The sequence below is a fragment of the Mandrillus leucophaeus genome, unplaced genomic scaffold (assembly GCF_000951045.1).
Source record: "Mandrillus leucophaeus isolate KB7577 unplaced genomic scaffold, Mleu.le_1.0 Scaffold329, whole genome shotgun sequence".
Classification (NCBI taxonomy): Eukaryota; Metazoa; Chordata; class Mammalia; order Primates; family Cercopithecidae; genus Mandrillus; species Mandrillus leucophaeus.
This window is the reverse complement of record NW_012103465.1, coordinates 3,666,506-3,681,699: the sequence shown is the minus strand read 5'-3', so window position 1 is coordinate 3,681,699 and position 15,194 is coordinate 3,666,506. Positions and strand designations below refer to the sequence as shown.

At 37.4% G+C, this 15,194-nt stretch overlaps 1 protein-coding gene and 1 pseudogene across 4 annotated transcripts in view; both read left to right on the top strand.

The window, feature by feature from the left end:
* The window catches only part of PLGRKT (plasminogen receptor, C-terminal lysine transmembrane protein), a 264,275-nt gene extending 262,627 nt beyond the window's left edge, over nt 1–1,648 (top strand). For all 3 annotated transcript variants that reach the window (XM_011988395.1, XM_011988394.1, XM_011988396.1), the window contains one exon: nt 1,253–1,648. In XM_011988395.1, coding sequence (XP_011843785.1) covers nt 1,253–1,374 — 122 coding nt within the window. In that variant the 3' untranslated portion in view covers nt 1,375–1,648. The remainder of the gene's footprint in view (nt 1–1,252) is intronic.
* A 9,196-nt stretch (nt 1,649–10,844) lies between these two features.
* Nucleotides 10,845–15,194, top strand: part of LOC105545461 — a 23,386-nt pseudogene continuing 19,036 nt past the window's right edge. Inside the window, exon 1 of the transcript XR_001006925.1 lies at nt 10,845–10,901. The product of XR_001006925.1 is annotated as an ADP-ribosylation factor-like protein 6-interacting protein 1 pseudogene (transcript). The remainder of the gene's footprint in view (nt 10,902–15,194) is intronic.

The window sequence follows — 15,194 nt, the reverse complement described above, 5'->3', positions numbered from 1 at the left end:
ATACAATCCCTATTCGACTGAGTTTATTATCAGCCATTCTGTAAATACATGGTGAGAATTTACTAACTGGAAGAAAGGCTCTCTCACATGGAAAACATCTAGTCTGTCATCAATGGCCAACCTAGTTATATGTAATTTTATCATGATTTTTACTTGCTATTTGAGACAGAGGTAAAAAAAGAAGATATTTGCAGATGATTGAAATGCTCTTATAATTTGAAAACTATGGTCTGTTCTGTTGGGTTTGGAGTACAATTAATAGCGTGTTAAAAGAAGGCCAGGTGCAGTGGCTCACACCTGTAATCCCAGCACTTTGGGAGGCCAAGGCGGGCAAATCACTTGAGTTCGAGACTAGCCTGTCCAACATGGTGAAATCCTGTCTCTATGAAAAGTACAAAATTAGTCGGTGTATACCGCCTGTAGTCCTAGCTACTCAGGAGGCTGAGGCACAAGAATCGCTTGAACTGAGGAGGCAGAGGCTGCAGTGACCTGAGACTGCACCACTGCACTCCAGCTTGGGTGACAGAGTTGGACTCTGTCTCAATAAAATAAAATAGTGTGTTAAAAGAGGAGTACTCACAGAAAGTGTCACCTTTTAATCCCAAGGGAGGCTTATGAAATGTAAACATGTACTGTAATACAATTTTTAAAAATGTGCTAAGTAGTCTTCAACAATAAAACCTGGCAAATGTCACTGGGCCCAAGAAATTACTGCATTGTGTAGCTCTTTGAAAGGGGAATTGTTTATAAAGATGTGTGTATATGTATATTTGTATGTATACAGACTAAAGAACATTTAATATTATTTTGAGTGTTTATAAGTAATGTCAGGTTGAAGATTAGCTTTTCTGAAAAATTAGAATTTGTAGTAAACTTTACTTTCTCTCTTGTCACTTACATTAAAGGACAATGGGAAAGACTATATATGTGGTTTCTCTACCCAAATCCCTCCAAACAGAATTAATACTAATCCTGACTTTGTTTCAAGGGAAAAAATTACTTACCTTGATGTTCTTTCTCTTCTACATGTCAAAAAAATCTGTACCTCCTGATTTATGTATGAGTTGTCAGAATTCATCACTGTGTTTCCTCTGGGAAGTCTATTACTTCTCCTGAGGAAAATGTTTAAGTGTGAAATTGGGAACATGGCTCATACGCTGTTAGAGCCTGTCAAGGAATATAGCAATCAGGCTTTGTCACAAATTGCTCATGACCCCTTTGTCACCTTGTGTATTTCTGTACTTTATTTAAGGTGAAGCTGAGGACATACTGGAAACAGAAAAGAGTAAATTGCAGCTGCCAAGAGGAATGATCACTTTTGAAAGCATTGAAAAAGCCAGAAAGGAACAGAGTAAATTCTTCATAGACAAGTGAAATCCTGTTTAGCAATCAAATCTCAAAGCACAGAATTGTTGACTTGAATCATGGTTTTTACAATTTTTTAAATGCTCAAGATTTTGATATTGTAGATTTTATTTTAAAATATTAAAATGCAAGATGAGTTTTGAGCTATTTTAAAATAAAATTTATAGCATTCAACACAAAATCAAGGAGGTGCTCTAAATAACTTTCAGATTTCCTCTCTCTGTGTGCATTACCAATATCTAAGTGTAAAATTAATAAATTGTTTTGAATTCCTGGAAGCAAATGCCCAGCTGCTCTCACTTCTCTGTCACACATACTTTCCATACCACATTCCATTTGCACAGATGCTTCTGTATTCTGGATTTGTCAGTTGTGTCCTGCCCCTACATGACAGAAAACAGTATTGTTTGACTAACATATATACTGCATTTACTATGACTGGCACTGTTCTGAGTGTTTTGTACAAATTCTTGTAATCATCCCAATAATTTTATGAAGCAGGAATCATTTTATAAATGTGGAAACTGAAGCACAGATAAGCAGCTTGAACAAAGGCAGAAGCATGCAAGCCAAATCCAAGAAGTTGCTGCAGGTCATCCAGTTTGGCTGGGCCAAAGCCATGCTTGGCCAGGGCTTGGATTTGAACAAGTGTGGCTCCAGTGGCTGTGCTCTAAAAGGCCTTGACAAGGCCTTAACTGATGCTTAACCTGCAAAGAAAAGCTATAAAAGGGAAAAGGTAACAACATTCAAATAGTGACCCAGGGCATAGTTGCTAGAGAGGTGGAAACAAGAGAGAGGTAGATTTGTATGACTGCCTTTTTATTTAGACTCACTGGGAAAATACCTCATAAAATACTCCTCTATGTAAGTATTCCTTCAGATGCAAACTCTACATATAATATGCTTATTCCAAAGAGATTTATTGATACTACTATGTGCCAGGCACTGTTGTAGACACTAGAGCTACATCAGTGAATAAGTAGACAATGTCCTGTATCCTGGGCAGGGGAATATGTTCTAGTGAGGGGTGGGAGAATGGGGAGGGCAACAAATTAACATGGAGATAAACAAGATCATTTCTAATCATGACAGATGCTTCAGTGGAAATGAAACAGAGTGATAAGAGAATGACTGGGTTAATGAGGTGGTGCTACTTTAGATCGGGGCTGCAGACACTGCCTCTCTGCAGAGGTGACATTTGGACTGAGACATGGCATGGCCAAATAATAGAAAGAAGCCCAGGAAGAATAATAGGAGAGTAAATATTAAGGTAGGAATAAGCATGAATATAATGTGGTCCCTACTTTCAAGGAGCTGACAACATACCAATGTATTTTGTTACAATTTTAGTTTTAGAGAACCTTGAGCCAAGTCTTGAAGGATGCATAGAAGTTCTCCATGAAGGTAAATGTTGAAGAGGAAGGGTGCCCCAGGGAGGAGAAGCAGCTTGAACAAAGGCAGGACCATGCAAGCCAAATCCAAGGAGTTGCTGCAGGTCATTTAATTTGGCTGCAGCAAGGGGTTCCTCATGTGGGGGACTTTTCAGAAATGATCCTGGTGGAAGCACAGTTCAATTCCTGAAGGGCCTTGGATGTAACAGCAAGGAGTTTGGATTCTTTCCTGAGGGTGATAGCAGTGAAAGAATACAAAATGGGATTTTTACTCAGATTAGTAGATTAGAAGGGAAAGATTCCAGATCTCAAGTAATGAGGAACTGCAATGATCCACCTGAGTGCTGACCAGCGGCCTGAATTAAGGCTACAGCCTTGCGATGGACTCAAGATTGTGAAAATAGAGAACAGCGGCACCAGGAAACCAGTCTGAGGTCACAGAGTGGGAGAAGTTGTTTTCCCTGCATTTTTAATCTGTGTAAATTATCTAAGGCCCCTAGAGAACATGGGAAAGAAGTACTGGGAGCAACACTGGTGGACTCGTGAATGCTTAAGACCTAGTGCTGGTGGTAGGTCACACCAGAATCTGGAATTGTATTTCTTTCCCCATAATTCAATCATGCTATTCAAATGTTCCTGACATAGTCTAGCCAGGGCTCGCCAAGAATAGTTTGAGGCCTCTGCAAGGGCTGATCGGCTCAAGACCTTATATGGGATTTTCGTTGCTGGCAACATAGTCAGGCCCTGGGCCCCCTTAAGAACACCAGGCTGTTTAATTATATTGGCTTCTTCCTCTGGCACTGACACTGAGTTTAATAATTCTACCTCAGTAGAGGCCCTGCTGAGAAACATACACACGCACTTACACTCATACTTTTGTTCGCTCCCAATTGTATAGAGAGGCAAAAATCAAAGTGGAGCTATTAAAAATGACCATGCAGCACAAGTATGTTGTAACATTTTTCAGTGTTATAACTGCTGATTATCCAAAACTTTTCCTCTCATTATTACAGTGTCCGTTGGTTGAAAGGAAAAACATTTCTGCTGTGATGCTCCTGAGCTATTTCTTCACTTATGTTAATTAAATATTTGTTTATACTTATGATTAAGCCCTAATTACCAACTAGACATCTGATGTTTCCAAATACTGAACCTTATATGGTCTTCTATAAGTAACTAGCTTATAATTATCACAAAATTTTTGTGATATTACAAGAAGAATGAGGAAATAAATAAGTATATTAGGAGAAGGATAAGAAACAGGTTTCATTATGAACAAAGATTTCGAGATTAAAATAATGATAACCTCACTCAATCTCTTTGTCAATTATTAGGAGCAAAGTTGGAGGAAAACTTGTCTACACTCCATGTGGTTCTTTTCTTCCCAAGACACTCTTGGCTCAGCCAAGGCAATGCAGAAGCTGCCAAGTATATGTGGAGTCTGTCATAGTTAAGGGATGTAAGTATGGATCCAGAGATTCTCTGCAACAGAAAGACTGTTCTTGACAATCACTGCATAATAGTAAAGATGCAGTCTGTGACATTGCTGTACCTAAGTGTTTTGAATGTTTCATATTCACGTTTACATTAGAGAATTGTTATCCCAGTTAAAAATAATATATCAGGGTCTAAAATTTACAAATAAATTAAATGTATATGGCGTTCAACCAATCTGAATTTGTGTTTATGGGTAATGTTGAAGGTTCCTTTGTGGTGTGGTACTCATTGCACTTTGGAAAGGCTGTGAGAAAGTTCCCATAAGCCAAAGTAGTTTTAATGACAAATAGTGAAGTTATGATCAAGGATTTTAAAGATGAAGGGAAGACACTTAGAAATAGTCCAGTCTAAGTCCTCACCTTACACTTGAAAAAATTGAGGCCCTTTGTGATTGACCTAAGGTTTTACATCTAGTAGTGGTAGTTACACTAAAACCTTTGTATTTGTATCCCTGGCAGGATTCTTTTCCATACAACATGCTGCCTGATCAAGAAAAAATAGTGTCAAAGTCAAAATCAAATATAATTTAAAAAATTATCACATATGTTCAGTCTCAGAGCCATATAAAGTGTCCTAGGGTGGGGTTAGAAGGGCATTGGTTAGAAGGGAATTGAGAAGGAATAGACACAGATTGCAAAAATAATCTATGACTAATATAACCTAAATATGAGCCATCTGAAATTGATAATATATTTTACAGACTTTCACAATTTTAACGTATGAATGTTCAAGTGCGATATTCTAGAAACACGAGCCAGAAACTCGATACTTTTTCTGCCCCACCATTCTTGGAAAGGAATAAATTGTTACTGAGAAAATATAATCAAGCACATTGCTCAGGCATTGTGGTGTCTCTTGACCTTGGAGTGTGTCTGTTTTGTGAGAGGATTGGAAATACTCCCTTAGATTTGGCCTTGTGGATGCCCACAGGAGATTTCAGGAAGTACCCTGTCTACCATCAACTGCTTTCTGCTTTCAGAAAGCAGTTTCTAGTATTTTCTTCAAAACACTGGCTGTTTAGCATCTCCACTGATTTTTCTAATGATAACTTTGAGTCTGTCTGGAGCAGTATCTGGGCTGCAAGTGTGCTAAGAGACACAGGCGAATGGAAGGAGGGGAAGTGAAAAAAGTCTGGAAAATAAGAAAGGGGCCAAGGAAGAATGGGATGGAGCTGACTCAACTGCCTCTAACAGTAGACAGTCCAAGAAAGTCTGTTAGTGTTCAGCTACTGGCTTGGTTGGGGGAGCTGAACCCACCAACCCAATCCAAAGACCAAAGCCACCAATGGGATTCCCTCACAGGCCAGTTTATTTTGCTGTGTTAACTTGTTTCTCTGGTTACTCAAATGACAGAAGTGTGGCTGCGGCAGTACAAATTCGTCATCACCACTGAATAAAAGCAACTGGAAACTGTATCCCACTGATAAGAACTCAGTGGTATCACTAAGTCTGAGGTTTGGATAACATTTCTCGCTCAAAATTTCTCGGTCCACAAGTGTCAAGGATTGAATGATGGAGTGTTAGCCTTAGTTTATGTTTTTTCTTGAAGGACTCCATCTGTGGTCGGCAGCATTCCATGGGTGTTTTCTTCTCTGCACTTGAGGTGGAGGTAGACCCTGACCTTGAGTTGGTTTAGGCATGCCATTTGGTGTTAGGGGAACAGAGTCCATGTTGTAGGAAGGACCAGAAATCTAGGACTGTAGCTTGGTGAAGGTTTCAAAAAATAGGAAGTAAATGGCCATTGAATGTATGTGAAAGTCAACGGGTTAGAGATAGTGGTAGATATTGAAGTGTGATAAGGGAGACCTGTGAAAGGCTGTCAGGATAATGTTAAAATAATATGATCAGACTTTGAGAAAGACGAGTGATGGTTTTTCCTTCTCTTCCCACCATTCCCACACCATTAATTTACTGCTGATAAACATTTGACTTGACTTGAAAGTAGCACCAAGTTTATCCCCTAAGGTGGTTTTGAAGAAAGATAAGCTAGGAACCCAAGATAGGTCTGAGGCACTTGACAGTTTCACACTTCCTTAAAATAGTTCCAACTTGGTCTCTGGAATGTTTTTCTTTTCATCTTCAAAGAAATAAGAATTTCGGAAGCAGACCAACTGATGCTACCTATTTCAAACTAGTGATAATAGAAAGCCACCTGGGGTTGGAATATAGTTTGTGCTGATGAATAGTTGCTTCTCTCTAATTCAGTAGCTGTGGAAGACACAGGGCACTGGATTGACCTTGCAGCCAGTTTACTTCTCTGAACTGACAGCTTAGGACAGTTCACAGGTGAATTTTTGCAAAGCCTGACACCTCTGAAGCATCCTAAAAATCTAGGTAGGCAAAGGGGTTCTATTCCGTTTCAGACTTTGACATGGTCTCTCAAACAGAGGCATCAATTTCCTATTAGAGTAGGAGTGTTTTAGGAAAAGGAAACATTACAAGTAGCTCATTGGTCATAGCTGGAGGAAAGATGTGGTGAGGTGGGACACGAAGCCAGACCCACAGGAAACACAACTTGCCTTCAAGCTCATCTCTGGTCCCACCCTAATCTCTCCTTCTAAGGACCTCTCACAGGAAATGCTCGATCTCTTTTTATTTATTTTTATTTATTTATTTATTTATTTATTTATTTATTTATTGAGACGGAGTCTCGCTCTGTCGCCCAGGCTGGAGTGCTGTGGCCGGATCTCAGCTCACTGCAAGCTCCGCCTCCCGGGTTCCCGCCATTCTCCTGCCTCAGCCTCCCGAGTAGCTGGGACTACAGGCGCCCGCCACCTCGCCCGGCTATTTTTTTGTATTTTTTTAGTGGAGATGAGGTTTCACCGTGTTAGCCAGGATGGTCTCGATCTCCTGACCTCGTGATCCGCCCGTCTCGGCCTCCCAAAGTGCTGGGATTACAGGCTTGAGCCACCGCGCCCGGCCAACTCGATCTCTTTTAACCTGACTCTAGCTGCTCATTTGCACAGCATCATGGAAACCTGCTAGAAACAGTTCTAAGTTGCAACATATTCAATAAAAAGTACAATGTCTTCTGACCAAGAAGTAGATGTATTTTTCACTGCTGTGACTTTGTTGCATTTCTAAGCATAAAGCCCACTTTAGCAGGTTGAATTGTGTTTCTTTATCTGAATGTTTCTTATCCCTCCCATCAGTGTGGATATTATCTAAGAGCAAAGAAGAACTTCATAAAGTTCTATTATAATATTCCTGCTGAATTATTTTGTTAAATTAAACATCAAATGCTGCCAGAAATCTAACTATAAATTCAGAGCTTTGCATATTAAATATTTACCCTCTTACCTACGGTTCTTAAGTATACATCAGGGATGATTTTAATTAGACTAGCTTTTTCTAAACACACTCATTACACACAACTTGAATTGCTTCAATACTATTCAATGTCCAACTTGCATTCTCACTTGTCACTTTTTAATCTGATTTCATGATGAAAGACCAGTTCTGGCAAACTCTCCTTTAAATTAAAAGCAAATGCATTATGATTTGCTTATATGAAGTTTAAAGCAAAACAAATCTAATTTTATCAGAATAGTGCCTACCCTAAGGGTTGAGGATTGATCAGAAAGAGATAAGCGGAAATTATCTGGGAAGAGAGAATTGTTTTATATCATAATAAAAATGTGTCTTACTCCGGTGTACTCATTTGTCAAAATTGTAAAGCTAATATGTATGTATTTCAAGGTATATTTTATATATAGTGATAGATACAGGTATATAGTGAGAAATGAGAGATATAGGTGAAAAAAGAATGACAAAAATAATGATAGCCATTGCAGTTGTATAATGTAGGACATGAGGATTCTTTATACTATTTTGTTTACTTTGTACATATTTGAAATTTTCATAATAAACAGTTTTTCATAATAGAGTTTTTAAAAGCCAAAGTACTTTCTAAATTGTTCAATCAACAAATGTGATTTTGCTAGACTTTTGAAACTACATGCATTTTAAAAAGATAGATATCAAAAATTTTAATCTTGATTGAAACAATACAATATGCAGAAGAATACATTTAGTAGGTTTAAAAACATGGCAGAAGTTGAGAGATTGATATTATCGAGATGGTGGAGTAGGAGATATAAGCCTTCAGTCCTCCCCTACACACACACACACACACACACACACATACACACACACACACACACACACACGAGCATGGACAGCTATTTCCACAAAGCACTATAGCCCTGAGACAGCTCTGCTACCTCTTTTAACCCTGTGTTCCCCAACTCCCAAGCTGCAGCTGCCTTATGAGTGCCCACACTCTAGAGCTGTGTTCTGTGGCTTAACTGCCCTGACCACATCTTAGACACTGAACACACATTACCAATACAGCAGTGGGGGTACCTGCCCCGTGTGCACCAGTGCCTCTACTGCTTAGAGCCCAGAGCTGTAGTGCCTGCATGTGTACCTACGCCTTAGGACTAACCTCTGTGACTGCTCCATTGGTGCCACTCATCAGATGCCAGAGTCACCATTACTGCAAAAGGTCCTGAAAGCTGGACCCAGTGCCAAGAGGGACCTGCCCCAAGCCACAACTTCCCCGGCAGGAGGAAGAAGATTGGGAGGACCATAGCAGCCATTGTCATGAAAACCCTAACAACCCTCACTGCTACTGTGGACATTCACAGCATTAACTGCTGAGGATTCTGTAATCTTCAGCAACACTGACCTTAGCTGACGGAACTACATGGCTACTACTAAGGAGCCACACTTGATCCATCCAGAGCCTTACTCCTCCCTGTTGAGGAAGGCCTTTTCACATTGAAATTAGTCCAGATGTCTGAAAAAGGTAACTGTTTCAACAAATGTATAGACATCAATGCAATACAACAAGAAACATGAAAAAACAAAAAGACATATCACCACCAAGAGAACACAATAGTTTTTCAGCTTCTAACCCTAGAGAAATGGAAATATATGAACTTTCTAACAAAAAAAAATCAAAAGATTTGTTTTAAGAAAGCTCAGTGAATTTCAATAATATACAAACAATTCAATGAAATCAGAAAAATAATAAAATGAGAACTTTATAAGAGCGATTCAAATTATTTTAAAAACACAAAAGAAATCTGGACCTGAAAAATACAATAAAAAATGAAAAAGTCAATAGAAAGCATCAACAGTGAATTGATTAATCAGAAGAAAGAATCTGTGAACTTGAAGACAGGTTTTTGGAAATATGCAGTCAGAGGAGTAAAAAGAATGAAAAGGAATAGAGAAAGCACACAGGATTTATGGGACAGCCTCAAAAAAGCAAATATTCAAATTATAGGAATTCAAGAAAAAGAAGACAGACAAAGGGACAGAAAGATTATTTTTAAAATAATAGCTGAAAACTTACCAATTGAGTAAAGATATGAATTCCCAGGAACAAGGTGAAAGGTCTCTAATCAGATACAATTCAAATAAAATGACATCAAGACATATTATAATCAAGCTATCAAATATCAAAGACAAAGAGAGAATTCTAAAAGCAGCAAAAGAAAAGAATAAAACACTTATAAGAGAATCCCAAAGGCTAGCAGAGAATTTCTCAGAAGAGCTCTTACAGGCCAGGAGAGGGTGGGATGATATTTTCGAAGCACTAAAGGAAAATCTCCCTACTAAGACCACTATACCTGGCAAAGCTATCCTTCTGAAATGAAGAAAATTAAAGACTTTTCCAGCCAAACAAAAGCTGAGGAAGTTCATCACTACCAGACCTGTCCTTTTTTCTTTTTCCAAAACAGAATTTCCCTCTGTCGCCCAGGCTAGAGTGCCACGGCACGATCTTGGCTCACTGAAGCCTCCACCTACAGGGTTCCAGCGATTCTCGTGCCTCAACCTCCCAAGTAACTGGCATTACAGGTGTGAACCACCAGTCCCAGTCAAGACCTGTCTTATAAGAAATATTAAAGGAAGTTTTTCAAGCTGAAAGAGTGCTAAATAGTAACATGAAAACATGAAAGTATAATACACACTGGTAAAAGTAAGTGCATAGTCAAATTTGGAATACTATGATACTATAAAGGTGATGTGTAAATCATTTATATCTTTAGTATAAAGGTTGAAAGGCAGACCTATTAAAATAATAATAGCTACAATAATTTGTTAAAGGATACCCAATATAAAAAGGTGTAATATGTGACATCAAAAAATAAAAATGGTAGATGGAGTAAAAGTGTAGTTTTTGTATGTGAAGTTAAATTTTTATCAGTTTAATAGTTTGTTACAAGTATAAGATGTTTTATGTAACCCAATTACACACAAATTTAAATGGATTAAATTTTCTAAGTAAAAGACATAATAATATCTTATATATTTCAAAATTGCTAAAAGAGTGCATTTTTTAGAGATAAATTTTCTTTGTACATTTCAGGTATACAGCATGATATTATAAGATACATATATTGTCATCTCTTGGTATCCACTGGGGCTTGGCTCCAGGACTGTGAGGATACCAAAATTCCTGGATGTTCAAGTCTCACTGTAGGTCCTATGGAACTCATGAATGCAAAAAAATCAGCCCTCCATATCTACTGGTCCCACATCCAGCCAATACTATATGCTTGATCTGCAGTTGATTGAACCCATGGATGCAGAACTCAAGGATATGGAACTTGTGGATATAGAGGGCCAACCGTATATAGTAAAATGGTTACTATAGTAGAAAAAAATCAACATATACATGACTTTGCATAGTTACCCATTTTTTGCTCATGGCAAGAGCAACTATAATGTACTCATTTAGCAAAAATCCTGAATACAATATACTATTATTAGTGATAGTCCTAATACTGTACATTAGATCTTTTGGCTTGTCCACCCTACCTATTTGCCACTTTGTATTCTCTGTCCTGCATCTTCTCATTTCTTCCCCTTACCCCAATGCTAGTAGTCACTGTTTTGTTTTTATTTCTTTATATCTGACTTTCTTCTTCTTTTTAAAAGATTTCACATGTAAATGAGACCATGCAATATTTTTCTTTCTGTGTATGGCTTATTTTCCCTGGCATTAAGTTTCCCCAGATCCATCCACATTGTAGCAAATGGCAAGAGATCCTCCTTTTTGAAGGGTGAATAATATTCTCTCTCTCTCTCTCTCTCTCTGTCTCTCACACACACACATACACACACACACACACAGGTTCTTTATCCATTTGCCCATCGGTGGACACCTAGGTGATTTCCATGTTTGGGTATTATGAAAAATGCTACAATAAATATCGAAGGGCAGATGTCTTAACGAGGTGGTGATTTCATTTTCTTTGGTTGTATATCCAGAAGATGGGTTGCTGGGTCATACGGCAGTTCTATTTTAATTTTGTTAGGAATCACCAGACTGTTTTCCATAATGGCTGCACTAATCTGCTGAACTAATCTACATTTCTATCAACAGTGTACAAGATTCCCTTTTCTGCACACCCTTGCCAACACTCATCTCTTATCTTTTTGATAATAGCTATCCTAACAGATGTGAGGTAGTATCTCAAAATGGTTTTGATTTGCATTTCTTTGATGATTAGTGATGCTGAGCACCTTTTCATGTATGTTGGGTATTTTTATGTCAACTTTTGTAATATGACTGTTCAAGTCCTCTGCCCATTTTTTCAATCAGGTTGTATGTTTTATTGCTATATTGAGTTGTATGAGTTCTTTATAAATCGTGAATATTAACCCCTTATCTGAGTTGTATGAGTTATTTATAAATCTTGGATATTAATCCCTTGGATATGGTTTGCAAATATTTTTTCACAATCTGTATGTTGCCTCTTCATTCTGTTGAATGTTTCCTATACTGTGCAGAAGCTTTTTAGTCTGATATAGTCCTATTTATTTATTTTTGCTTTAGTAGCCTTAGCTTTTGGTGTAATGCCTAATAAATCATTGCCAAGGCCAATATCGAGAAGCTTTTCCCCTATGTTTTCTCCTTTTAGGCATTTTATAGTTTCAGGTCTATGTTTAGGTCTTTTATCCACCTTGAGCTGATTTTTGTGTATGGTATAAGATAAAAACCCAATTTCATTCTTTTGCATGTGGAGATCCAGTTTTCCCAGCACCATTTATTGAGGAAACTATTCTTTTCTTATTGTGTCTTTTGTGGCCCTTGTCAAAAATTAGTTTATCGTATGTGTTTGGATTTGTTTCTGGGCTCTTTATTCTGTTCCACTGGTCTATTTGTCTGTTTTTATGCCAGTACCATACTGTTTCAATTATTTTAGCTTTGTAATATAATTTTAAACCAGGATGTGTGATGCTTCCAACTTTTTTTCCCTCAGAATTGCTTGGCTATTCAGAAGCTTTTGTGGTTTCACGCAAATTTTACAACTTTTTGTCTATTTCTATGAGAAGGCTATTGGGGTTTTGGTAGGGATTGCATTGAGTCTATATCTTGCTTTAGGTAGTATAGACATTTAAACAATATTAATTCTTTCAGTCCATGAGCATGGAATACCTTTCTACTTACTTGTGATTCCTTCAATTTATCTTATCAATATTATTGTAGTTTTCAGTGTACAGGTATTTCTCCTTTTAGTTAAATTTTTTCTAAGTATTTTATTTTTTAATGCTATCATAAATAGGATTGTTTTCATGATTTCTTTTTCAGCTAGGCTGTTGTTTGTGCATAGAAATGCCACAGACTTTCACATGTTGTTTTTGTATCTTACAACTTACTGAATTCATTTGTTAAGTGTAACAGATTTTTGGTGAACTGGGGATTTTCTACACATAGGATCATGTCATCTGTAAACAGAGATAATTTTACTTATTCCTTTTCAATCAGGATTCCCTTATTTCTTTTTCTCTTCTAATTGCTCTTGATAGTGCTTACAATGTTGAATAGAAGTGTTGAGAGTGAACATCCTTGCTTTGCACCAGATCTTAGAGAAAAAAGCTTTCAGTTTCACTCCAATAATCATGACATTAGCTATGAGTTTTTCATAAATGGCTTTTGTTATGTTGAATTTCCTTCTATTCCTAAACTGTTGAGTTTTTATCAAGAAAGGATGTTGAGATTTTTATTATTTTTAAAATTGAGATTGTGATTACATGTATTTATAGGGTAAAACGATATTTTGATAGATAAATGATGTATAATGATCAAATAGCATGGCTGTCACTTTGTGTACTTATCATTTCTTTATGGTGAAGACATTCAAAAGTCTCTCTTCTAGCTCTTTTGCAATATATTAAATTTTACTATTAACCACCATCACCTTACTGTGCAACAGAATATCAGAACTTATTCTTTTTTTTTTTTTTTTTTTTTGAGGCGGAGTCTCGCTCTGCCGCCCAGGTTGGAGTGCAGTGGCCGGATCTCAGCTCACTGCAAGCTCCGCCTCCTGGGTTCACGCCATTCTCCGGCCTCAGCCTCCCGAGTAGCTGGGACTACAGGCGCCCGCCACCTCGCCCGGCTAGTTTTTTGTATTTTTAGTAGAGACGGGGTTTCACCGTGTTAGCCAGGATGGTCTCGATCTCCTGACCTCGTGATGCGCCCGTCTCGGCCTCCCAAAGTGCTGGGATTACAGGCTTGAGCCACCGCGCCCGGCCAGAACTTATTCTTTCTATCTAATTGTAATTTTGTGCCCATTGACCAGCTTCTCCTCATACTCCTGTCCTTCTATCCCCACTCTCCAGTCGCCACTGTTCTGTTATGTTTCTGATATCAACTTTTTTTTTGACTCCACATGATTGAGATAATGTAGTATTTGTTTTTCTGTGTATAGTTTATTTCACTTAATATGATGTCCTCTATGTCTGTCCATGTTGTTGCAAATGATAGGATTTAATTTTTTTAGGGCTAAATAGTATTCATGTATATATGAATATGTGTATATATATATATGAATATGTGTATATATCACACTTTTTAAACCATCCATCTTTGGGTTGGATTGATTCTTTATCTTGGCTATTGTAAATAGTGCATCAATAAACATGGGAGTGAAGATGTCTCTTTGACACATTGATTTCACCTCCTTTGGATATATAACCCAATAGTAAGATTACTGAATCATATGGTAGCTCTATTTTTATTTTTTAAGGGACTTCCATAGAGTTTTTCATGGTGAATGTACTTATTTACACTCCTACCAACAGTATGTAAGCATTCACTTTGCCCTACATCCTCACAGACATTTGTTTTCTTTTGTCTTTTTTATTTTAGCCATTCTAACTGGAGTGAGGTCATATCTCATTGTAGTTTTGATTTGCATTTCCCCACTAGCTAGAGATGTTGAACTTCTTTTTTAATGTACCTGTTGGTCATTTGATTATCTTTTTTGAGAAATGTCCATTAATGTCTTTTTCTTATTCTTTACTTTAGAAGACAAAAAATATTTTATTGAGTGAAAACTTGGAAGCTTTGTTTTTGAAGAACTGTTTTGTTTTGAAGCTTCGTTTTTGAAGAAATTCTTTCGTAGATTATAACTACCTTTCATTGAGTAGCAACTTTTATTAAGTGCTAAGAATTGTGCTAAGTGCTTTAGATAAAGTATTTCAACTAACCTTCAACACAATTTTATAGAATTTGATCCAGTTAAGATATATATTTTATAGGCGAGAAACTGAGGTTCAGAGAGATTAAATTACCTAAGGTCATATACCTACTTGAAAAAAAGAAAAGAAAGCCATTGATTTTTTATTTTTTTTTCCTGTGTCAAATGTGTTTTTATTCCTGTGTCAAATGACATAATCGTGGTTTTTTATGTTAATAGGTCATATACTTAAGGTGGTGATATGCCCTTTATCATTTTTCATTGGATCTCTTTGATTCTTCTCTCTTTTCTTCTTGCTAACAGTCTTGCTGTTAGTCTTCTTGCTAATTAGTCTTGCTAACAGTCTATCTATTTTGTTGATCTTCTCAAAAAATCAGCTCCTGGATTCACTGATTTTTTTGAAGGTTTTGTGTGTGTGTGTGTGTGTGTGTGTGTGTGTGTGT